The sequence below is a fragment of the Rhinopithecus bieti genome, unplaced genomic scaffold, assembly GCF_001698545.2.
Source record: "Rhinopithecus bieti isolate Rb0 unplaced genomic scaffold, ASM169854v2 scaffold_23721, whole genome shotgun sequence".
Classification (NCBI taxonomy): domain Eukaryota; kingdom Metazoa; phylum Chordata; class Mammalia; order Primates; family Cercopithecidae; genus Rhinopithecus; species Rhinopithecus bieti.
This window is the reverse complement of record NW_016810819.1, coordinates 65,783-92,048: the sequence shown is the minus strand read 5'-3', so window position 1 is coordinate 92,048 and position 26,266 is coordinate 65,783. Positions and strand designations below refer to the sequence as shown.

General features: G+C 37.1%; 1 protein-coding gene across 1 annotated transcript in view; it reads right to left on the bottom strand.

The window, feature by feature from the left end:
* Positions 1-26,266, bottom strand: part of LOC108542752 (protein unc-13 homolog C-like) — a 293,581-nt gene that overhangs the window by 203,677 nt on the left and 63,638 nt on the right. Inside the window, exons 2-4 of the mRNA XM_017892917.1 lie at positions 7,634-7,760; positions 2,188-2,284; positions 1,381-1,524 (exon numbers count right to left, since the gene is read on the bottom strand). Coding sequence (XP_017748406.1) covers positions 1,381-1,524; positions 2,188-2,284; positions 7,634-7,760 — 368 coding nt within the window. The remainder of the gene's footprint in view (positions 1-1,380; positions 1,525-2,187; positions 2,285-7,633; positions 7,761-26,266) is intronic.

Sequence of the window (26,266 nt, the reverse complement as noted above, 5' to 3'; positions counted from 1 at the left end):
AAAAAAAAAAAAAAAAAAGGAAAAAAAGGAAAAAGAAAGGCTGACAATGGTAAAATGGATTTGACTGATTTTACTTATTTTATATTTATGTTTAATTGATTTTGCTTTTTATTTATTATTCTGTATAGTAAGTCACTGCAAGAGTTAAAGAAAATGCTTGTAATAGATTTTCAAATCATTCTAATAAAAGAGAATTTCTTTTCAATGAAAATTACTAATTTCTTCTTTTCCAGAAAATGCTTCTCATTGTTGTTACATTATTTCCTGTTGACAATTGGATATTATTGAATTTCCATGGATTAAAAATGTTTTACTTAATTGATTTTTTTATTGCACCAATAAAAGCACACATCTCCTCAGTAATACATGGAACTAATTTTTTTTCTTCTTGCTTCAGAGAGTGTGTTTTCCTGAGTGTGATTCTAAGACCTTCCTTGTGACCTCCCACCTTTTTATACTTCCATTCAGTACATTTGGTTACACCCCAGCAGGCTTATTGTGGGTAAGTTCAGTATTACAGCTGAAGAAAGGTCAGAGCTACCAAGGGGTGGCTGGAGCCCAGGGTCTAGAAATCTCAATTCAGCATTCCTTCTACCCTGTTACCGTGCACTCATATCTCCCAACTTACATAACCTACCTGCCTGACTACTCTGAGGGTGAATTCTAGTTACTTTTCTAATATCAGGTACAATTATAATATGTTACTAAATATATTAACCTAAATATATTTACCCTGAGATTTTTAAATTCTCATGTGATCCTGCTACCCCTAAATCCTACAGAATTCCAAGAATAGTATGTGACATACTTTTTCAAACACTATTCCTAATGACCCAGTTTCATTCTTTTCTTGGCATTCACCCAAACACAGCTGCTCATCAAGAAAAGACTTAGAGAATTTTTAGAATTACTCTCCTATAGATTTCACTATATTGGGAAATTAGTATCACCCAAGAGGACTAAGAAAGTCATCTCTAAGAATGGTTTAAATAAATGATTTTTGGCTGTTATTTAATATTTTTAAAGTAGGAGGTTAATCTTCCTAATTAATGAATATGCAATTGCCAAGGCTTACTCTCAGCTAGAAAACACCACATTTGAAATGTGAGTAATTTGGAAATCTATGGTAATTTCTTCGATTATAAGTAGCTGAGTCATCGATGTGAACAATAAATGGGTTTTTAAGATGATAAATCCATATTAAAGAAATAGGAAATGCAGGAAATCAGATGGGAATCTTGGAAATAACTGAACTTACTAGTAGAGAATTACACATAAATTGGGGTAGGGGTGTCAGAGAAGACTAACACCACAAAACAATAGCATTTTTCAGATCGCCACAGACCCAGAAGAAAAGAAGACTCATTTTATTTAACCTACCTTTGCAAATCTTCTCATTAAGTGAGATAATGCTTCAGGATTAGGGCATTCCAGTTTCTTAATAATCTCAAAGCTCTGATTCAGCTGAGCAAAGACGTCGACCACGGAGCAAGAAAAGAGGGCATGCTCAGATGTCTGCTGGAACTGTGAGGAGAGGAGGTGAAGGCGTCCCAAACAGTGCATTAGAGGGGGAATGCGAAATTCTTCATTATTTCCCATCAACAACTGAATCTCCCGTATCATCTATCTACATTTCCCAGTAATAAAATGCCTACCCACTTTACAATCATTAATTTCCTTTGCCAGAAAGTGTGGTGGAACTAATATCACGGGGCAAGCTGCTGCTAATTGGTTTTTCCACTGCAGAATTGAGGTACTGGTTCTTTTGTATTTCATTTTCCCCACAGGCAATAGGTTAGCTTAGCAAGTCGATTGTGGCTCAAGATTTTGGGAGCTGCTGCAGAGGGACTGGGAGAATGTCTGCTCCTAATCTAGAAATCCTGGAAAAGTCCCAGGATAACAAAGATGTTTTGTACAAGTTTAGGGAACCTGTAGATTCAGATTAATGTAAGAATTAAAGAAAATCTTGGGAAAAATGGGTGACTGATTTTTTTTTTTTTTTTTTAATAAATTTAGGCAAGTTTCTAGGGTTTTGACCAGACCATTGAAACTGTGTTTTAAATTAATTTTGGTCATTGGGGAATGGAAACAATTAATAACAATGAGTCTAATAATTCCCATTCGGTTAAAAGTAAGCAATGTGACTGAATCATGGCAATGAACATTCTGAAGGTAATTTAAACTCACTCCATCTTTTTTGTCTCTTCCCAGTGCTCCATGAAGGAATTCCATCGACACATCTTCGTTTTCATCTAGCCACTGCATGACAAAAGGTTCAAACCACCTGTAACAAATGAATAATGTTACCTAAAACAAAGGACACCGTTTGCATATAATTAACAGGAATGCTGCTCTTTTTGTATATGAGAGTAATTCAGAATCAACAATCTCCTTTCATTCTCTCTTGCAGTTTTTCTTCCTTAGAGACCTTTACCTGTTCTCCATCAAATCAATCTCCTCCTCTTTACCTCCAACCTCTACCCAGTCTTGGTTCTTCCCATGCTGTCTCAAATATGCTTCGTTTCCAATAGTTACTCTGTAATTCCCTACAAAATTCAAACTCTTGTAAAATGTAGACCTTGTGTGCTCTCTTCCCTATCAACCCATTTATTAATTTTTTAATTCTTTGCCATAGAGCTTCTACCCATTCACATTAATCTGTAAATGATCCCGGGTGCTTACCTCGGACTTCTTTGTTATCATCTAGAATCTATAGACAATTGATTTTTGGAAATTGTTTAAGATTTTTTTTCTCCATTCTGAGCATAAATTCTTTTTTCCGTATGTATGCCCAGTTGATCTAGCACCATTTATTTAGAGCACCATTGATTCCCCCACTGCACTGAATTTGCATCTTTGATGTAAATCACGTAATGCCGTACATGTGAATTGGCCTCTGGACTATTTTGTTCCCTTGGTTCATTTGTTACGCACTGATATGGTTTGGATCTGTGTCCCCACCAAATCTCATGTCAAATTGTAGTCCTCAGTGTTGAAGGTGGGGCCTGGTAGGAGGTGGTTTGATCATGCAGGTGGAGTTATTATGAATAGTTTAGAACTATCCCCTTGGTGCTCTTCTTGTGATAGTGTTTGAGTTCTCATGAGATCTGGTTATTTAAAACTGTGCAGCACATCCCACCTCACTCTCTCTTGCTCCTGCTCTCCCAATGTGAGATGCCCCACCCCCCTTTGCCTTCTGCCATGATTGAGAGCTTTCTGGGAGCTTTCCAGAAGCAGAAGCCACTATGCTTCTTGTACAGCCTGCAGAACTGTGAGCCAGTTAAACCTATTTCTTTTTATTTTTATTTTTTTACCTAGACTCTGGTATTTCTTTATAGCAGTGTGAGAACGGACTGAGAAATGCATTAACATGACACTCTCTAAAGAACTCTATCTTATTAGATAACCAATAATGTAGTTCTCCAGTTTGTAGATTGCCTTTGTATTTTTAAGCACTTTGCATTTCTACGTGCATTTTAAAAATCTTGTCAATTTGCACAAAAATATCTCTTGAAATGTGCATAGGGTTGCATTGAAACTGTAGGTCCATGTGGAGAATTACTATCTTTATAATAATGCATCTTTTTAGGAATGTTACATATTTCATTTAGTTCTTCTTAAATTTCTCTCATAATATGTTATAGTTGCTTGAAAAGATGGCTTGTGTGTCATTCATCACATTTATTTCTGATGATTTTAATGTTATTTAAATGGTATAATTTATATATAATTTTCTAATTGTGGCCATAATACAGAACTTTAATAAAGTTTTAAATAGACCACACTTTTACAATTCTATTTCAAAAACGTTTTGAATTTTCATCTACTTCCTATTTTAGCTGCATTCTACAAAATTGGATGTGCCATATTTTATTAGCACTTAATTCAAAATATTTTGTATTTTTTTACCATGATTTCTTTCTTTACTCATGAGCATTTAGAATATTCTGCTGATTTTCTGTATTTAGTTATCTAATTATCTTCCTGGAGTTGATTTCTGTCTTAATTCTACAGTGTCAAGAATATGTAATACATGATTTCCCCCCTTAACATGTATTAGAAATGTACCGTGTGTACCTAACAACAATATGTATTTTATCATTTTTGTTTATACATTTTATATGGATGTTTTTGTGTGTAAGCATTGTCAATGAAAATTATGGAAACTCTGGCTGATCAGATATACATATAGAAATATAGATACCTATATAGAGAGATATTGCTAAATGTTTTATTCATATTTCTCAAACTTCTTTGTTCTTACTGTTTTTTGGGGGGGTCTGAGTTTTCAATTCATTGCTGAAGAAGCATAATCTCCACATCGTCATTTAGTCCTGTTGTCTGGTAGCCTTCAATTTTTTGATGAATATTATATATCACCCATGAAAAGCTGTGGACCTTTGATCTAAACAGTGTTGGCTTTTAGATTGATCTCTTTCCACTTTGCCGTTATTTCTAGGGCAGAGACCTTCAAAGATCTCACCTGAAAGCCTGGAGTGTTTATAATGTTCCTTCTTTCTTATTTTTTGGACACAATGTATGATTCCATTTATATAAAGTATAAAAAAAATCTATAAAACTAACCTATGCTATTAGGCATCAGATGGTGGTTACCGCTACAACAGGAGAGGCTGTTACTGTACGTAGGCACAAGGGGACCAGCCTCGACCTCTAACATTTGTCGCTTCCGCACTGAGACTGCTAACGTATCTACTTAGTTCCAAATCTCTTAGTGCCCACTTTCTACTTGATTTTTTTTCTGTCCCAATCTCAACACGTAGGCAAATTAGGCATCAGAAAATGCCTTCAGTGGGAACTGCCTGTAGAATGTTGTGCTCATATCTCTGTGGTTTCCTTTTCTCTGGGATCTTGGTCTCACAAACCCAAGCAGCCTTCATAGCACCATCACCCATATTGTTTCTCCAGTCCAGGAAGACAGCTGTAAACTCTGAGCTACTGTTGGCCGTTTGCTCTGCAAGCCCTGTATTGCAAACTGGCAGATGTATGGGGGTGAAGAACATGGGAGAGAAGATGCAACAAAATACAGGACTCACCTTAGCGCATTTCTCTTTTCTCAGGGATCTTAGATTCTCAAGTCCTGGTTGCCTTTGTTGTCTTTCTGATGCTGTTTGATTTTTTTACCTTTTTTTTTTTGGCCATCAGGGAACATATTAGTCTGATTTTAGTCTAGTGTAGAGTGTCTAGACAGAGCCAGAAGCAGAAGTGTCTGGCAAATAGCTCCTCCGTTTTACTTTCCTATTCCTTATCAGTGATACTACCAACAACTTAGACATACAGACCTCATGCTTAACTCTTTCCTCTTTCTTGTTTTTTTTTTTTTTTTTTTTTTTTTTTTTTTTTTTTTTTTTTTTTTAATTTTTTCATTTCAATAGATTTTGAGGGGAACACATGGTGTTTGGTTACATGAATAAGTTCTTTAGTGGTGATTTCTGAGATTTTGATGCACCCATCATCTGAGCAGTGTTTACTATATCCAATGTGTAGTCTTTTATCCCTCACCCCCCTCCTGCCCTTTCCCCTAAGTCCTCAAAGTCCATTGTATTATTCTTATGCCTTTGCTTCCTCATAGCTCAGCTCCCACTTATGAGTGAAAACATATAATGTTTGGTTTTCCATTCCTGAGTTACTTCACTTACAATAATGGTCTCCAATTCCACTCAGGTTGCTGTGAATGTCATTATTTCATTCCTTTTTATGGCTGAGTAGTATTCCATGGTGTATATATATACACACACACACACACACACATATATATACACACACACGCACATACATACACACAGAGACCACAATTTCTTTATCCACTTGTTGATTGATGGGCATTTGGGCTGGTTCTATATTTTTGACATTGTGAATTGTGCTGTTATAAACATGCATGTACAAAGATCTTTTTTGGTATATGACTTCTTTTCCTCTGGGTAGATACCCAGAAGTGGGATTGCTGGACTAAATGGTAGATCTACCTTTAGTTCTTTAAGGAATCTTCACCTTTCCTCTTTCTTTGAACCCCATATTTCTTTAATTGACAAATTCTGTAAATTCTGTCTTCAAAATTTCTCTCCCATGTCTTCACCCTTTGCATATGTACTGCAATCACTCTACATTATCAGTTTATTTAACATGAAGACTATAATTTTTACTGTATTTAAGTATGTTTTATTTGACAAAAGAAGTTGTATATATTTACTGAGTACAACACGTTGTTTTGAAATACGTATACATTGTGGAATGGCTAAATTGAAATAATGAACAAATGCATTTGTTCACATACTTATCATTTTTATGGTGAGAACATGTAAAATATGTTCTCTTAGCAACTTTTCAGAATACAATACACTAATTATAGTCACCATGTTGCATAATAGATCTCTTGAACTCGTTCCTCCTACTTAACTAAAATGTTTTATCTTTTGACCAAAATCTCCCCAACACTCAATACCCAATAGTTTAGCATTTTTAAGTTATCCCACTGTCCCACTACTTCTTATATACTTTGTATGAGAAAAGTTGTGTTAAAGAGCTGTTCTAATTTCACTTCTCAATCATTCATTACCTTCTAAATCTCATCTCTGCCCCCCATTCCTTGTCTCTTCCAACTCCCACAATGCCTGATGAATGTGGTACAAGCATCACAATATTTATTTATAACAATCTGGCTCAAAACTACTTTTCCTACATTATTTTTAAAAATATTACTTTGTACTAATTTTATAAAAATAGAAATATGCCTCACTTCCTATGGACGATAGCTCGTATATTCTTACCTCCATAATTATGCTCATAACTTTCATTTTCATCTTAATGCTTTTTCTTGCTTTCCTTTCTGTAACCTGGTAAATTTTATAAAGTCTACATCAAATGCTATCCCATCCATGAATATTGTGTGGAGTTTCCCAAACAGAGGTAATTTCTCTCTTCTGTGAAACCCTATTGCACTTTGCTTATGCTCCTTAAATTAGCACACATTGCATTTTGCCTTGCTTTATCATGATCTTTGAGCTTATCAGAATCTCCTAGAGTATAAGTTCCTTCCAGGGTGGGGTCTTTAGCTTCTTTTCTATTGGTCTACAGCACTTGGCAAGTGCCTGGCATAGGGAAGAACTCTTCAACAGAATAAAATAGAATTCTAACACATATCAAATGCAGAATATTACATGAGTCCTTGTGTGATTATCAATGTGTTTGAAAGAGGTATATTTATGAAAAAGTTCCCTGTTAAACTACTATTTCCATTTTAGAAATATGAATTCCTAAGACAGTTACAAGTTTGAATAAAAAGGAAAATGTGAATATATCAGTCAATATACAAGCACCATACTTTCCCCTAAAAAAAATCTGTGTTCTGGTACTTTTACAGAAAATTCTTCATTTTACCACGTGAGCCATGTCTTATTATGTATTTTTTTGTCTTTGAGTCGAATATCCAGGAAGGGCATATTTGAAATATGCAACACAATTTAATTAAATATAGTTCCCAAAGACACGCAAATTTTGTAACGTTAACTTCATAACAGAAATTTCTTCATTCCAATGAAGATTATATGAAGAGATTTTAGTGCTGCACAATTCAGGTGTAATTTTACAGGGTGTGTGTGTGAAAATTACTACTTACAAGGAGTATTCAGGAACAGCATCCTTGAAGGCGGGAAGTTCACGCACATATTCATTATAAAACCATTTCACTTTGAAATGCAAGTTCATATAATCAGTGCTCTTGCATAACCGCTGATTTTCATGTTCTATAACAGATAAAATCAAATATTTAATAAAGGTTGGTTTGCCAACAATGCTGCTATGTTCCAATCTATTTGTATTAATAGAATTTCTAAAAGGATGAAAATAGTATATTAGATGTAAAGGTATAATGAATTGCTAAAAGCAGACCTAAAATTTTACAAAATGAAGAAATAATTATAAGTCCCATATAGAATAGGTTAAGCACTAATGCGAAATAACTTCAATGTTCTAATCCATCTTACTAAAAAATGTGAAAAGTCTGATGTAGTTACAGAGTAATAACATACTAAAATTTCTCTATTTATCTGCAGATTTTCATATTTTCACTGCTTTTAGTTTGATGCAAAGTGACAGAGAGAATTAAAATTTTAAGCATGCATAAAACATGAGTCAGGAGCTACAAACATTGATTATTTAATATCAGAGATATGAGGTGAGTAGATCACATTTCTGGCCTAGTTATTTACCCCCTAAAGCATTAAAATAGTTGAAAAGGAGAGAAAATATCTGTAACTTATGAGGCACACGATTTCTTCTTCATTCTGTAGGTTTACCTAAAATTATCTTGCACCCTTTGGCTTTTTTGATACATTTTTAGCAGGATTTCCTACCATGTGGCATGTTTTTCTCTCTTGCTCAAAAAATATAGCTTAACACAGTTGTTAAGCTATTGTGACCTGAACATACAATGCTGAGGAATAGAGACAAATAATGTTACTGAGCATGTTTATCTATGCTATTTTTCCCTCCTTAATAATATTTGGCCAATTTTCGCTACAACTATAAACACAGTGAAACCCAAAATATACCTAGCTATATCCAGGTTGAATGTGCCCTCTGAGAAATTGTGCTTGAGGTCTGTGAGTCTCCTAAGGACTTCGATTTATAGCAGAAACATCCTACACTTTACATTCTAAGCTAAATTCTTAAAACACTATCTGAAGCAATTAGATTGTTATAAACAAATTAAAGGCATCCCTGTTTTTCAAAACCTGATATGAGGGACTGAAATCCCAATAGTGAACGTAAGAGAGAACTCAACCCCAGGTCAACAGTTTCAAATTATCTGAACAAGGATTAATTCAAGACAAGTTGTAGAGCAGAGAGAGAGAGAGAGAGAGAGAGAGAGAGAGAGAAGGAGAGAGTGAGGGAGACAGGCAGGGAGGGAGGGAGGTGAACATAAAGACATGTACTCACATAGAAACAAGAGTAATAAACTAATACTTCTAGGCCAAACTCCCAAACAAAATCTTAGTCAAGATGATATTTTGCTTTAGCTCCCTCCAAATTCATTTCACTCTTTTCACCATTCAGTTTAAGCTCTCCCCTAACCTCTCTCTTCAGATGTCTAGTATCCCTGTGCTCTTTAAGAGAAAACATTTACTTGATAAACTCAGGTACAAATTTAACACAATACTACCCTGAAACCCAGACCAATGGAGACCTTTGCTCTGGGACTGATGCATTTAGAAGGTTCAACTTATCACAAATATAGACTCATCATTAAATAGCTCTTGGGCTCCTCTATCACTTGGGATCTTACACTTGGCGCTGGCACAGAACAAGCCAGAATACTAAGCATTACCTCTTGTGAGTAACACCACCTGTCCTCTAAGACCCAGAGAAACATTTTGGACCATTTTTCCTCCTGTGTCCTAGAAACAAAAGGTGACAGTGTCCAAATGCTACCAAGATTTGCAGGTTGTACCACTGCTGACAACAGGAAGATACTGCTTTAGAGCATGGGGAGAAATTTGTGCTCTGGAAGCCCTTAGGTAAGAGAAGGGGCAAACTAACTTGCCAGATTCTTCCTTTGGATAGCAGAAATGCAGTAGATTATTGCATAATTAAGCATCATTAACAAGCACCCACTGCTTACTTTCCTTTGGTTCCACTGTATGTATCTGAAGATAATCATAAATCTCTGCAGTACCATTAATTAAAACAGGTGCACATAATGGTCGAGAACTATGTTAAATATTAAATAATTCATATGACGTTTAAATTTGTGTATGTAAATTTCTATGTTAATATACATGAAGCCTGATACCTCTTTGCCAACTAGATGGCCATTTAATGTTAAAATTGTCAATAGTTGGCCGGGCGCGGTGGCTCAAGCCTGTAATCCCAGCACTTTGGGAGGCCGAGATGGGCGGATCACGAGGTCAGGAGATCGAGACCATCCTGGCTAACATGGTGAAACCCCGTCTCTACTAAAAAATACAAAAAACTAGCCGGGCGAGGTGGCGAGCGCTGGTAGTCCAAGCTACTCGGGGAGGCTGAGGCAGGAGAATGGCAGTGAACCGGGGCGGGGCAGGCTTGAAGTGAGCTGAGATCCGGCCACTGCACTCCAGCCTGGGCGACAGAGCAAGATTCGTCTCAAAAAAAAAAAAAAAAAAAAAAAAAAAAAAAATGTCAATATTTTATTTATTTTAAAATCTAGAATATGAGGCTTAATAAATTTCAACGTATTTCAAATGACTTTCTGTATTAAATTTATATGTAATATTTATAATTTGTTTTTTTTTTCATTTAATAAATATTTTGAGTACTTTAGAAAAAACTTTCTGAAAACTATTATAAAACTATCTGAGAACACAAATGAAATCATTTGTTTAAATTTTGTATTTGAAAGTTTAAATTGAACCTTTGTATAAATTGTAGACTCAACATGGTTAATTTGGAATACCAGCAACATTTTATTTTTTAATCCTTTTAAATATTACAAGTGGTTGTAAACTATGATTTGGTAGAAAAAGAATGAGTAGAATTTAGAAAGTAAAGGCTGAAAAGAAAAAAGAGAGAGAAACATTTCAGCCCCCCCCCCCCCCCCCCCCCCCTAAGTGAAGGTGTGGGCCTTAATTTTAAAAAACAGGAAAATAGTGAAGCACAAGCAGATATCATGTGACTGTACGCGAAAGGTTATTGTTTGCACCACATTAAGCCAAATGTAAACTATTTTGAAATATTTTTATTATAAGAACAAATTAGTGATTTTGCTAAAATAAAGGTGAGAAAGTATATTTTCTGAAAAAAAGATACTGATTTATGCATACATTTACTTAAAACAAAATATTACCAATCTAAGCATAACACTCAAATATGCATATTGATAATTACATTTTAACTTTTGCATTTTCCAGCTTTTAGCATCTTAAAATATAACTGCTATTACATACAATTTTTATCATGTTGATATGAAGGGGTTTTTTTTTTAGGTAGGAAGTTAGGATATATTTTATTTAACAGTTTATTAGTTAGATTTATAAAATATAACTATTTAGGTCTATGGTATGTGGACCTTCATCTATGCTCTTGCCTCTGCAAATATTAGGAATGAGCCTGAATTAATGTGTTATTTTTTCCAAGAGTATTTGCACATGAACAGATGCTAAAGAAAAAGGCAACTCAGTTTCACTAACTAACAAAAAATGTTTACTGGGTGTGTATCTTGCCCTAGTTTGCATGTGAGGCATTGGAAATATAAATATGGACACATTGATCTGAAGTGGATGGAGCTTAGGGAGGAAAGGGTGACATGTTAACTTTCAATTCAATACAATATGGCAAGTGCCATGATTGTCGACAGGTACAGGATGTTGTGGTCTCTTGGAGGAGATGAATTTAGCTCTACTTTGTGCTTTAAGTGAACAAGTTAATAATGAAATGATCTGCTGATACTGGTATTTAGTGGGAGAGAGGAATTTATGTCAAAAGAAACATTACATAAAACAAGACATTTTTTCTTACTTAAATGGGATCCTATTTAAGATGTGTGCATGTCTGTGAAATTATGTAACTGTTTCCAATTAAAAGCCTGAGCTTTTCCTTTCTCTCTACTGATGTTTTAAATATTTTGGCGGTAAGTTTGAGTGAACGTTGAATTTATGCTGTGCCATTTAAAAAAAAAAGTTTCCCAGTCCCTGTCCCTTTCAACGCAGTAGGCTCTATACTTTGGAAAGCAGGTAAAAGCCAGCAGTAGGCCGCATTCTGGTCAGTTTTTCAGACAAGACCTTCAGTTTATTTGCTTAACCCATCTGTACTTCAATTCTCCATAACTGTAGAAGTTGTTTCTTCCTCCTTATTTGGCTGCTCTGCTCAGAACTTACAGATCTTGTCCAATTCATCCTTCTGGACTCTGCAAACTCCCTACATTCCTACAGTCTCTTCATTCCTGTTGTTCCCACAAAAGAAACACTTCTGTCTACTTTACTGCAGCCACACATAGGCAGACCACTTCTTCACTTCACAAGTCTCCCTGTTGAGGATGGAAATGGGAAAGGAGATAGGAAAGATACCTTAATCTTTCTAAAGAATTAAAACTGGTTTTACTCTTATCTAGAGACTACTCATTCTAGTTCCTAAGAGTGTACCTGCTATGATAACTCTATAAGTATCAGGGTTTTACCAGCCTCTTTGCTGGGAAAAAAATTAGAAAAATTGCTAATCATTTTCTCCTTACAAAGTTGCTTCTAAACCCATGGGAATTAATCTTTATCCCTTTACGCTGTTTCTCTCATGCACTATCAGCTGATATTTATTGTTCTCTGTGGACAGAAACAGGAGATCGGTATCTGTTTGCCCATTCTGCCAGTTCAACAAAAGAGTAACTGGGTTCTTTCATTATGCACTTTAACCAATATAATAAAAGATTTTCAATATATTGAGTTAATTGGTGATATAGGTCGATCTCGGGGACAGTACAAACAAAAATGAAAAGAAATGATATGATTCTATATAATGAGATCTACCTGTGATGTTTGCCCCTAAGTGGCAAATACTAAATATAAGATTTTGTTTGTTTGTTTGTTTGCAGTGACTTGTAATACAGAAATCATCGAGAACCCCAGTATTTGGGGCAAGTTTAACTAATTGGTTATCAGACTATGTCCTTTTCCTTTCAGGCACACAACCAGACTACATTTTCTAGATTTCCTTGCTGTATGATTGAATCTGGGGCTCTGCTACATCACAACAAGATTTTCCAAGCTTAAGACCCACTTATTAATTACCCTCCATAGTGCTCTGCTTTCTAATTTCCTACCTCTTTCTTCTTGTATACATACATGTAGATGTATATATACCCATATACATTGAGGCTGTCTCTTTGCCTTATTGGAACTGTATCAGTGTAACTCTAGCTGACTCCACTGTGAATTGATGCACCACTGCACGGAAAACCAGTTAATCAAATTTGTTAAGTTCATGTCGAGATAAAAGTATATAGGCTTTGAATGGGGAGTAATCACAGAAGTAAACTACATAGGCTTTGTGGATAGTCTAATAAATATTTTACTTTCCTGTCATCCTTGTTTCATATTCGTGGTCTCTCAGTTACATTCTGGGTAGTTAATGACTCTTAAATGATTCTATAAAAAGTGAGCTGTTGTTGTTCCAAAATCCAAGTACCTGTTTTTCTTATGTGTTCATATACTCCTTCCATGATGGGTACTCACATATCATACAAGAGATATTTAAAATAAACTACAATTATATCCTAACTAATGCCCACCAAATAATCAATGTAAGATATCGTCATATCAAATTCAAAAATATACTTCAAATTACCTTAATTTCTACTCAAATTATCTTCTGCTTAGTGGTTAGACTGCGTTGACAAAATGGCATCAATCTCATATGATATGAATGACTCTCAGAATTTATTTAGCCATCAATCCTCCTACATTTTTAATTTTGGCAACAAAGATTTCACTAGCTCATTACATATACAAAATAAAACATTTAATTAGTTTTCCAAGCTGCAGTATACTTTTGTACAAAATTTCATCTTTGAATTTCAATGAGAAATATGAATATTTTACTATCAGAATAAAATGGTTCATTAAAACTGTACAAGGAAAAGCTTGGAAATTTGGAAGAATGTGACTATTTTCCTTTAAATGGTGCTTACCAGCATTCACTTGAAAATAATGTATTTTCTTCAGAAAGTGTTTATTCATGGATTTTTTTCTGTGTAATGCAGAAATGTACAATTATGTTTTGGTTTAGACAATAGGAACGGCATATTCTTGACCCATTCTCATGCCAAAGGAAAATTTGCTGCTATCATCGGAGTGTCGTTTTTCAGTCCTTACTTTGTGACATCATTTTATTGCATAAACACTGCTTTACCATATAGTTTGTAACATATAATTTCATTAAGACTATTTTAATCATCCCTCCCCATGCCTGCTCTAGCTCTAATAGGTGGTAACATAAACGGTCTGGAAACAACATGAAATAAAAAACCTGTATTAGGATTCAGTATGCATGATGTTTTACTAGCTATTGTGTGCTCACAAACAAAAAATTTTATCACCAAGAAACTTTGGTTCTAAACTATGACAGACTATTATAGATACAAAACACACATAGGCATTTCCAAGGTAATTATAACTTCATATTAACAATATTTAGATCATGGGTTCTTTTTTACATGCTAAGAATGGTAAGCCATGTAATTAGAAGTTAAAAAATAAGGTAGGGGCCGGGCGCGGTGGCTCAAGCCTGTAATCCCAGCACTTTGGGAGGCTGAGACCGGGTGGATCACGAGGTCAGGAGATCGAGACAATCCTGGCTAACACGGTGAAACCCCATCTCTACTAAAAAATACACACACAAAAAAACTAGCCGGGTGAGTGGCGGGCGCCTGTAGTCCCAGCTACTTGGCGGAGGCTGAGGCAGGAGAATGGCAAGTGAACCTGGAGGAGCCGGAGCTTGCAGGTGTAGCTGAGATCTGCCACTGCACTCCAGCCCGGGGACAGAGCGAGACTCCATCTCAAAAAAAAAAAAAATAAAAAAAAAATAAAAAAGGTAGGATGAGTTACCATTTTCCATCTTAGAGAAGGTTTATAAAGATCTTATAATGTTGGGAGATCTTTGGAGGCAAGAAATCATCAAAATCCTGGCTGCCAAAAGTAAGCCATAGTGTTAACAAGGTTAAAGGTTAGAGTAATAAAAATGAAAAAAATAAATGACTATACATAATGTGTCAGAAAAAATCATCTAGACCAATGTGAATTCTCTAGAGAGGAAAACAGGCAAAATGGAAAGATTAGTCACAATTGTAAATTATAGTAATCAAATTTCTTTTCTCTCTCTCTGTCTTTTTTTTTCTTTCTTTTTTTTTTTTTTTTTTTAGGATGGAGTCTTGCTCTGTTGTCCAGGCTGGAGTACAGCAGCACAATCTCAGCTCACGGCAACTTCCACCTCTTGAGTTCAAGCAATTATCCTACCTCAGCCTACCAAGTAATTGAGATTACAGGTGAGTGTCACCACACCTGGCTAACTTTTGTATTTCTAGTAGAGACGGTGTTCCATCATGTTGGCCAGGCTGGTCCCAAACTCCCGACCTCAAGTAATCCACCCACCTTAGCCTCCCAAAGTGCTGGGATTACAGGTGTGAGCCACTGTGCCCGGTCATTATGATAATAAACTTTCCTAAGAATCAATGACTTTGGAGGAAAAAATATAGTCAATTTTTGTAGGGTAAGAAAAAAGATATAGAAGTTTCTTTCATGACACATTTCTGATATCAAATCTTAGCAAAATACCAGGAAAAAAGGCAAAGAAAATTAATGAAATATTGCCTTACTTTATGACCACTGAAACTCATGCCAGAGGAAGTTTTATTCTTGAGAGGAGTAGCAGTTGGTAGTTTTATTCATAGTTACAAACAATTCCTCAGCAGAAACCCGGAATGAATCCAGGATCCCTGAGTTCGTTAAACCAGGAGTGATGTGAGGTTGGATATACCTCATAGATACACTCTCTGATTGATCTACTGAGAATTCTGGCCTAGATCTATGAGGTATGTTCTGGTTGGACATTCCTCTTAGATATACTCTCTGATTGACCTACTTGAATTCTGACTTATATCTAGTTCTGGTCTGGATCTAAAGCCATGCTGGTATGTTTAGAGGAAGAGTCACTGCATGATACGACCTGGAAGAATGCTGCATGACATGTCCGAGCCATAGACCTGAAAAATTAGGAAGCAGTATAAAGGTAGATCCACATAATCTGATGTTGGAAATAGAGATGGATAGTTATAAAGAAAAAGAATGGGATGGAAAGGGAAAAGGTATTTTAAAAAAAGAGACAGCCAGCAGGCTGGATCATGATAAAAGATAGCCATCCAAAGAAGCTCTTGGCATTAATTGACAAATCATTGACCAAGTGTATTAAAAAAAGTAAGTTTCACTTACTTTGCATATTGACCCATAATCCTAGAAATAAATATAGTACAAAGTATATCTGTCAGAATTAGAACTGAGGACTAAAATGTGGATTTCATTCCTTTATACAACATATATTTATTGACTATTCTACTATGAAGCAGGTACTATTTTAATTTTTGTTTTCTTTTTTCCTTTCTTTTTTTTTTTTTTTTTTTTTTTTTTTTTTTTTTTTTTTTTTTTTTTTTTTTTTTTTTTGAGATGAAATCTCGCTCTGTTGCCTTGACTGGAGTGCAGTGGCATGATCTTGGCTCACTGCAGCCTCTACCTCCCAGGGCTTCAAGCAATTCTCCTGCCTCAGCCTCTGGAGCAGCTAGGATTACAAGCACCTACCACCACGCCCAGATATTTTGTGTGTGTGTGTGTGTGTGTGTGTGTGTGTGTGTGTGTGTGTGTGTGTGTTTTAATAGAGATGGGGTTTCACCATGTTGGCCAGGCTGGTCTCGAACTCCTAACCTCAGGTGATCCGCCTACCTCAGCCTCCCAAAATGCTGGGGTTATGGGCATGAGCCACCATGCCCGGCTATCAGGTAATATTTTCTATACAGGAAATACAGCAAAGAAAAAGACACCATGTCCCTGCCATCGTGGAGCTTATAATATAGTGAGAAGTGGCAGACAATAAATGACATTCAACATAATGTGAAGCATAATGTGAGTTATGTGTTCTGGAAAGAAAATATATATGAGGAAAGGGAGGAAGTGGACCTAGAGTCCATTTTTTGATAGGGTGCTCACGGAAGGTGGCTCATGAGATGACAAGAGAGCAGAACTGAATGAAGTCAAAAAGCAAACCACAAAAAGCTCCTGGTGGAGAATACAGACAGTGAAGTGGCCCTCAGGCAAAAAAGTGTGCTTGACAAGCTCAAAGAGATGCAAGGAGGCCAGTGTGACTGAAGCAAAGTGAGTTCAGGGAGTGTTGAGATCTGAGTTGAGAGAGAAAACCGGACTAGGTCACATAGGATCTTGTAACCCATGACTGAGACATTTTCCTCTAAGAGTTATGGAATAAAACTGCATGATTTTGGTCTGATTTACATTTGTAAAACATAACTTAGGTTGCTATCTGGTGAATAGATGACAGGGATGAGAAACTGGAGGCAGAAGGATATGCAGAAGGCTACTGCAGTAGAACAAGCGACTTGGACACTTGGGTGGTAGCAGTGATGACTGTGGTAGAAGTGGTGAGGCATAAAGTCTAATCTCGCTTCTGTGTCTTTCCACTACATAGCCTTACCTCTCACCTCTTTCCTTCCTAAATAACCTGAGACCAAAAATGGTAACTTATTGAAATTTTGTATCCCTGCACAACCTTGTTGCTTACAACCATAAATGGATGAATAGTTGAATAGATAAATGGATAAAAGAATGTAAAGACTGCATGCAGTTTCTTTGCCATTTCCCTGTCTTCATTTTCTTCTGGATCTTACTGGGAATAGAGTGGATCATCAATCAGACTAATCAACATTGGACTTGGCCTACAACTTTGCTGGTTTATAGTTTCCAATGGGGAAGAGTCACTGCTGCATCTTACTCAATTTTTTTTCCTGTATTAAAATAAAAGGCCCTGAATGTGTCAGTAAATTTTGTTGCTAAGAATTGTTGATAAAACAAAAACAATTTCATCCATAACAGTTCAAAATAACTACTCATAAATAATCAGTTTCAAGTATGTCTCAGAATCTTATAACTTTTATTATAAAATCATTACTTATAGTTTTTTATTAAAAGACTCAAATCTTTGTGGATTTTACCTCTTGAAATTTATGATACATTTTCTCATTACTTATTGAAATGTAACCTGTAATTGAGATCTTTTGTGGCGGGGGGGAGGAAATTGATTTCTATCAATTATTTACAGCATACAAAACAAACAGTAGGAATTTCTCTTTTTGGTAGATTTCAACTAAGCTATTTTTTCCTTAGCTTTTCTGAGTTTGCCTTCACCTCCTTATTATTTACCAAGGAGATGGGTTCAACTGATAGGTCATGAAGATAAAGTGAAAACATGTTCACTTAGTTTATATTTTGACAGGAATTCAAACATCCTAAATATTTGATTAATTTAAAATTTATTATTGGTGGGAATAGTTATTTACTTACTTTATTGATAATATATTTCTCTGGTAAGTCTAAGTTTCCTTTCTCTGTATGCCTATTTTAGTTCTGACATGTTCAATTTCAGCTCATGGTTTTAAAATAACATCTGGATAGGAGTTCCTAATGTATCATGTCTCAGTTTCACACTGAAAACGCGTAAGTGGACACAGAAAATCATGAATACTTACACGCTCACCAAAATGTAAAACTTGTCAATAACCATGGCTAGAACCTAGGGAAAATTTTCAAAACAACTAGATCTATAAAACTGCAATACAATGACCCACTCAGACATGTTTGAGCACCTAAGAGCATGTCTCACATTACAATCCTGACTCTTGCTGTTCATCTCTTCCTCACCTCCAGTTGCTTGCCAGGTATGAATGAGAAAACTGTGTAGCTAATCATCAGCTTCCTAGATGCTGGTTTTGTTTTGTTTGTTTTTCAGGGAAGCCAGAGTTCTGATTCTGGTATGGAAGACCACTTCCAGAAGATAACTAGCCAGGAAGTGTGTGAGCGTGCATGTGTGTGTGTATGTACTGTGTGTGTGTATGTGTGTGTGTGTTCTGTGAATATGTGTCTTTCTGTTGGTAAAAGATATGGAAAAAGGTGAGAGGGAGACAAAGAAATGCCAGTGGCATTTTGGATTGTAGGGAGAGTGTTTCTCACAATTAAAATAACCTTAACATCCTATGCAATGGCAAAGACAGAAAATAAACAATGTAAAGAAAACAGGGCCAGGTGTGGTGGTTCATGCCTCTAATCCCAGCACTTTGGGAGGTTGAGGTAGACAGGGTGAAACCCCGTCTCTACTAAAAATGCAAAAATTAGCTGGGCATGGTGGAGCGCACCTGTAATCCCAGCTACTCGGGAGGCTGAGGCAGGAGAATCGCTTGAACCTGGGAGGCAGAGGTTGCAGTGAGCTGTGATCCCACCACTGCACTCCAGCCTGGTGACAGAGTGAAATTCTGTCTCAAAAAAAAAAAAAAAAAGAAAGAAAGAAAGAAAAAAAAAAAAAGAAAACAGGCAAACAGGCTAATTCTCATGAAAAGAAATTTAAAACAAAGAAAAATTGCATCATCTGGATTATTTAGAGCAGGAGTTCACAAACTGTAGTCTGAGCTTGTTAAAATGCAGATTCCTGACTCCTACTCTCAGAGATTCGGTAAGTCTGGAATAAGCATTCAGGTGAGTATAAGAATTCAGATGAATATAATGCAGGTGACCTGGGTGGCATATGTTGATTGACAATGTCACCAAGGTTAAGACAGATCTCTGAAAAACCAGCTGAAGAGCAGAAGATAAATTGAATTTAAAAGTGGGAAAAGTGGTAAGATGATGTCTTATTTTCTATGAAATAGGAAAACAAAGCTACAAGAAGAAAAGACACTTAGAGAATAAGATGACAAATTATGACAGAGTTGCAGCCCTAGTATTCACTATACTAGAAAATTAATATGTAAAATTTAAATTGGATAATGTTAAAAACTACCTAAATGTTTAGAGTGCTTCTGACAAATAGTTAAATTTTCTTAATATTCAAATGATTTTTATAAATTAATAATAATTAATAAACTAGTTCATTACAAAGTTAGAGGATAAGAAATTCTCATTTACAATGGCCTTTAGACATGTGAAAAATGTATAACTATGTTCATATTTAAAGAAATGACAATTTAATGAGATATTTGTCAGACTGAAAAATAGTAAAATATACACTGCTTTTCTCATTAGGGAAAATTGGTAATATATATCAAAATTTTAAATGAGCAAGAGACTTTAAGATGGGTAAACTAGAGGTACTTGGCATTTGCCTCCTGCACACAGAGGGACCTAAACACCAAGTAGGTAACCACATGTGGAATACAGCATCTGGGAATTCAGCAGAGAAGAGACAGAGAACCTCTGAGCAAGGAAGGAGAGAGAAGTGAAGTAGCTGGTCCCTCAGGATCAGCTCAGAGCCAGAAGGAACTTCCCATTGTGGGAAAAAGGTGAATAAAAGATCCCCCGTGGTTTAAATTCCCACTGCCCACTCTTACAGTCCTAATACAGGAGAACCCTTTGGCTCTCACAGGCCCTGAGACTGGAATAGGAGCTGCTGTGAGTTCACTTGATAGGATTAATTCAAAGAAGGAGTTCACGCTGGGTCCTGTAACCCCTCCAAGACCCAAACAATATAGCAGCAATATTGTGCTATATTTAGAGACCAGCCCTCACTAGACTACACTGTGCCCTGAGAGCTAAAAGCTCCTCCATCTACATCACTAAAGCTCTGTTGACATCCCCCTATGTCCTTCCTGAGGAGGACTGCAGTATCATGACAGACACTAGCTGGACCCAGCAGTGCAGCTGAGTTTCCACTACTCTAGCCCATGCAGTGCCTTACACCCCAGGGCACATGTGGTACAGCACACCAGAGAGGCTGCCACAAGAAAAACTGAGCCAAAGTGTATATTCCCCAGGGCTTGAGAGCCACCTGCCTAGGGCCACTGCCATGGAGAGCAATCCTGCCCCCAACAGGAGCAATACTGCCACGCACCTGCAAGTGCCTTCAAGGGCCTTGGTTATTGGCCCGTCCACATGCCATCCTGGGACCTGAAGACAGACTTGTCCCGCACATCATCACCGCTGCCAATACCCACACAGGTCAACTGGAGGCCTGGGGACTGGTCCATCCTGCCTGCCACTGCTGGCATCCCCATGCACCATCAGGGACAGGACAGGGCTGCTCTACCCACCACAGATGCAGCAACTCTTCATGTCCTCTGGATTCTAAGGATTGATGTGTCCTGCCTGCCACCACTGGTGCTTGCACACACCATGCAGGGACCCAAAGACAGGCCCATCCCTGCCCCATAAACCACCCAAAACCTAAGCAGCTGCTGCATTGTGCTATTTTGAGAGCCCAGCCTCACCAGACTATATTGTGCCCTGAAAGCCACGGCTGCTGCAACCAATACCTGCATGTATCATTCTGGACCCTGGGGACTGATCCAACCCACCTGTCCACTGTGGGTATATACATACACACACTTTCTAAGATCCTGATCAGCTCACCCTGACCCCCACTACTGTAGCATGTGCATGTCATCCAGCAGCATTAGGAAAGGCCAATTCCTTTCTTGCAGTCTGCACCCAAGTGTGTTTCTCAGGGGCCAGGGACTGGCCTGCCCAGTCCTGCACTGCCACTACTGGCTCCAGCATGCACCATTCATGGGCCTGAGGGTTGACCCACCACTGCTACTGCCACTGCCAATGTTATGCATACAGACGCCACCACCACTGGCACCTGAGGACCAGCATGCCTAGCATCCCATCCCCAGCAATGCATTGCCATAGCCTCCACTAATAACTGCAGCTTAAACCACAGAGGAACTCCAATACATTAATGATACTGGTTACAGCCAACAGAATGATACAGAGAACACACTACTGCGCCCTGCCAGAAACAAAGCCAAAGCATCCTACCCAACCAATACTATAGTTACATAGGTTTTGTGAGCCAAGCCCTCATGAGAATACATTGTACACTGAGACCCTAAAGCTGCTGCATCTACAGATCCCTGAAGCCCTGCTGACATCCCCCTCTGCTGCTAATCTGATTTCCTTACACGCGACTATAGAAAAAAGCCTTTCCATATAAAAGCTAATTCATAAAATCAGAAAAAGTGACTGTTACATCAGATGTGCAAATAGTAAATGCAAGGACCCAAGAAATAAGAGAAAGCAAGAAAATATGACACCTGCAAAGCAACACAATAATTCTCTAGTAACAGATTTCATAGCAAAGGAAATATATGAAATACTTAAAATTTAATTTAAAATGGTAATATTAAAGAAACACAGTGCCAGAGAACACAGATGACAATACAAATGAACTAGAAAAACAATTCATAATCTGAAGAGGAAATTCAACAAGGAGATAAATCATGGAACTAAATATTTAATGAATGAAAAAACATGATTGAGAACTTCAACAATAGATAAGGTCAAGCAGAACAAAGAACTTATCAACCTGAAGACAGGTCTTTTGAGATAACCCAGTCACACAAAATTAAAAAAAAAAAGAGAGAGTAAAAAAATAATTAACAAAGCCTATGTAACACATGAAGCATTATAAAGTGACAAAATATTCAAAACTTCAGTGTCCCAGAGGGTGAGGAGAAAGCCAATGGAATAAAGAAATATTATATTTTTAAATATAATCTCTTAAATAATAAAGAAATAATAAAGACCACAGCAGAGCTAAATGAAGAGTTCTCAAGTCTTACAATAAATGTGGACATTCAAATACAGGAAGCTCACAGATCTTCCAACAGATTCAATCCAAAAGTTTCCTCCAAGAAATGTTATCATCAAACTGCCAAAAGTCAAATACAAGGAAATAATTCTACAAACAGTAAGGAAAAAGTCAACTCACATATAAGGGAGCCTCCATTAAAACCAACAGTGGCTTCTCAGTGGAAAGCTTTCAGGCCGGGAGAGAATAGGATGAAATATCCCAAGTGCGAAAGAAAAACGAACAAACAACAACAACAAAAACTGCCAATGAAGAATACTATACCCAGCAAAGCTACTATTCAAAACTGAAATGCAAGTAAATTCTTTTCCAAATAAAAACAGAAGGAATTCATCACCACTACACAGGCCTTACAAGAAATGCTTAAGGAATCCCTCCATTTGGAAGTGCAAAGATGTTATCTACCATAATGAAAACAAAAAAAGTATAAAATTTACTAGTTGAGGGCAAACAGAAAAAAAAAAAAAAATTAAAAGGAACCCAACATTATCACTATGAAACCCACCAAATTGTAAAGGCAAACAACAGAAGATGGATAAGGAAAAATGGATGTATGCAAGAATCAGAAAACAATGAACAGAATGACAGGAGTAAATCATCACCTAACAATAACACCTGGAATGCAAACTGTTTTACATTTCCGATTAAAAGATGTAGACAGGTTAAATGAATTTAAAAAATCTGACTGTATGCTGCTTAAAGAAATTTATTTCACCTGTAAAGATACATATAGACTGAATGTGAAGGAATTAAAAAAATTATTTCACAAAAATGTAAATCAAAAGCATACAGGAATAACTCATAGCAGACAAAAGAGACTTTACATCAAAAACACAAAAAGAGGAAAAGAACATTATATAATAATCAAGGGATCAATTTAGCCAGACGATATATCCATCATAAATATATATGCACCCAATATCAAAGCACTCAGATATATAAAGCAAATATTCTTAGAACTAAAGAGAGAGAGACCCCCACAAAATAATTGTCAGGGATTTCAATACCCCTACTTTCAGCACCAGACAGCATATATATTCAAGTATTTATAGCCAATTTAATTTTTACAAAGGCACTGCAAATATACCTTGGGGAACAGATGCCCTCTTCAATAATGGTGCCAGGAGAGCTGAATATCCCTATGTGGAAGAATAAAACCAAACCCCTGTCTCTCACTATATACAAAAATAAACTCAAAATATATTAAAGACTTAAACATCAGAACTGACACTACAAAAACACAGAGTGAAGACTTAAGAACACTGGTCTAAGCAACTATTTTATGGCTAAGACCTCAAAACCACAGGCAACAAAAGAAAAAACAGATAAATAAGACTGATATAGTTTGGCTACTTGTCCCCTCCAAGTCTTGTGTTGAAATTTGATCCCTAATGTTGTAGGGCCTAATAGGTGGTATTTGGGTCATGGGGGTGGATCTCTCTCTCACTAATGGCTTGGTGTCCTTCTTGTGGGATTAAGGGAACTCTCACTTTTAGATCCCATAAAATATAATTGTTAAAATGTATCTGGCACCTCCCTTCCCTCTCTCTTTTCTCCTCTCTTGTCATGTGATGCCTGGTCTGCTTCTTCTTCTGCTATGAGTGGAAGCTTCCTGAAGTCCTCACCAGAAGCAGATACTGGCACCATGCTTCTTGTACAGCCTGAAGAAATGTAAGTCAAAAAGTCATAAATTACCCAGCCTCAGGTATTCCTTATACCAATGAAAATGGCCTAAGACCAGGACTATATTAAACTGAAAATCTTCTGCACAGCAAAAGAAACGATCAACAGAGTGAAGAGACAACCTATAGAAAGGGAGAAAATATTTGCAAACTATTCATCTGACAAGGAAATAATATCCAGAATATACAAGGAACTCAAACAAGTAAACAGCAAAACAAAACAAACAAACACAACAAACAATTACATTAAAAAGCAGGCAAGGGACATGAAAAATTTCTCAAAAAATGACATACAAATGTCCAACTGGTATATGAAAAAATGCTTAACATCACTAATCATCAGGGCGATGCAAATCAAAGCCACAATGACGTATTATCTCACTTCAGTTAGAATGGCTATTATCAGAAGGAAAAAAATAACAGATGCTGGTGAGGCTGCAGAGAAAAGAGAACTCTTGCACTTTTCGTAGGAATGTAAATTAGTATAGCCATTATGGAAAACAGTATGAAGATTTATCATAGAAACTAAAAATAAGACTACCATATGTTCTGGCAATTCCACTACTGGGTATTTACCACTCCTCCCCAAAAAAAGCAAATCATCAAATCAATATATAAAAGAAATACCTGTACCCCTATGTTTGTTGTAGCACTATTAACAATAGCTAAGATAAGTTTTCATCAATGGATGGATGGATTAAAAAATGCAGTATACCCAATGGAATATTATTTGGCCATAAAAATAATGACATTATGTCTTTTGCAGAAATCCAGACACAGAAGACAAATATCACATGTTCTCATTAAAAAAGTTGTACACATAGATGTAGACAGCGGATTGATAGATAATAGAGACTCAGAAGGGTGACAAGGTAGGAACATAGGGGTATAGATATGTTCACTGAAAGATATAGAGAAGTATGTTTATAGCAGCACTATTCATAAGAGCCTAAAATCAGAAACTATCCTTCTTTGTCAGTTTGGGCTTCCATAATAAAATATCATAAACTGTATAGCTTATAAACAACAGAAATTTATGTCTCATAGTTCTGGTGGCTGGGAAGTCCAAAATTAAGGCACTGTCAAATTTGGTATCTAGTGAGGGCCCTTCCTGGTTCATAGATGCTGCCTCCTTGCTGTGTCCCCACACAGTGGAATGGGCAAGTTCACTCACCTCATTCATGTGGGCTGTACCCTCATGACCTAATCACCTTCCTAATAGAAGGCCCAACTCTTAATACCATCACATTGGTGATTAGGCTTCAACAAATAAATTTTGGGACACAAACATTTAGACCATACTACTATCCACATATACCTCACCAGTAAAATGCACAGCATTGTATTTGTACACCAAAATATAATACAGCAATTGTCCGGAGCCATGAGGCCCGGAATTAGCCGACCTCTGTTGCTTGATCTCCGCAAAGCGGAGACAAGAGGGCACATTCCCGGGTTCTTTATTTACAAACCCTTCCCGCGCATGGCCAAAGCTTTTCCCGCGCGCACCAACCTTTCCCGCGCGCGCGCAAACATTTTCCCGCCCAGGAAGATATGCACCCCAGGGCGCAGGCGCGATCCCGCGCCCGGGAAAAGTACAAACCCACAGCGCATGCGCGATTGTAATTTGAGAAGACCCAGCCCCCTATCACCGCCTTGGCCCAACCTCTTCCCCTGCCAGCCTATATAAGGCATGACCCTACACTCAATAAACGAGACTTGATCAGGCTGTTTGTCTTGTCTCCATTTCTTGTGTTTTCTTGTCTCCTCCATTCCCACTCCCCCTTCCAGGGCCCGTTCGACTGTCCTGCAGGTCGGGACACCTGGCGCCCGAACAGGGACCTGGACACGGGGGGAAAAAGTGAGGAAGAAGGCACTAAAGTCGGCCGAAAGTGAAAGTGGAAAGAAATTCCTCCGGACGTCGTGGGAGCCTACCGCGTTGGAACCAGAGGTGAGTAACAGTGTCTGATTATGGGACAAGAATTAAGCCAGCATCAAATTTATGTAGGGCAATTAAAAGAGGCTTTAAAAACACGAGGAGTAAAGGTTAAAAGTAATGATTTGTTTAAGTTTTTTGATTTTGTAAAAGAAACCTGCCCTTGGTTTCCACAAGAGGGGACCATTGACATAAAGAGGTGGCGTAGAGTGGGAGATTGTTTTCAAGATTACTATAGTACTTTTGGACCAGA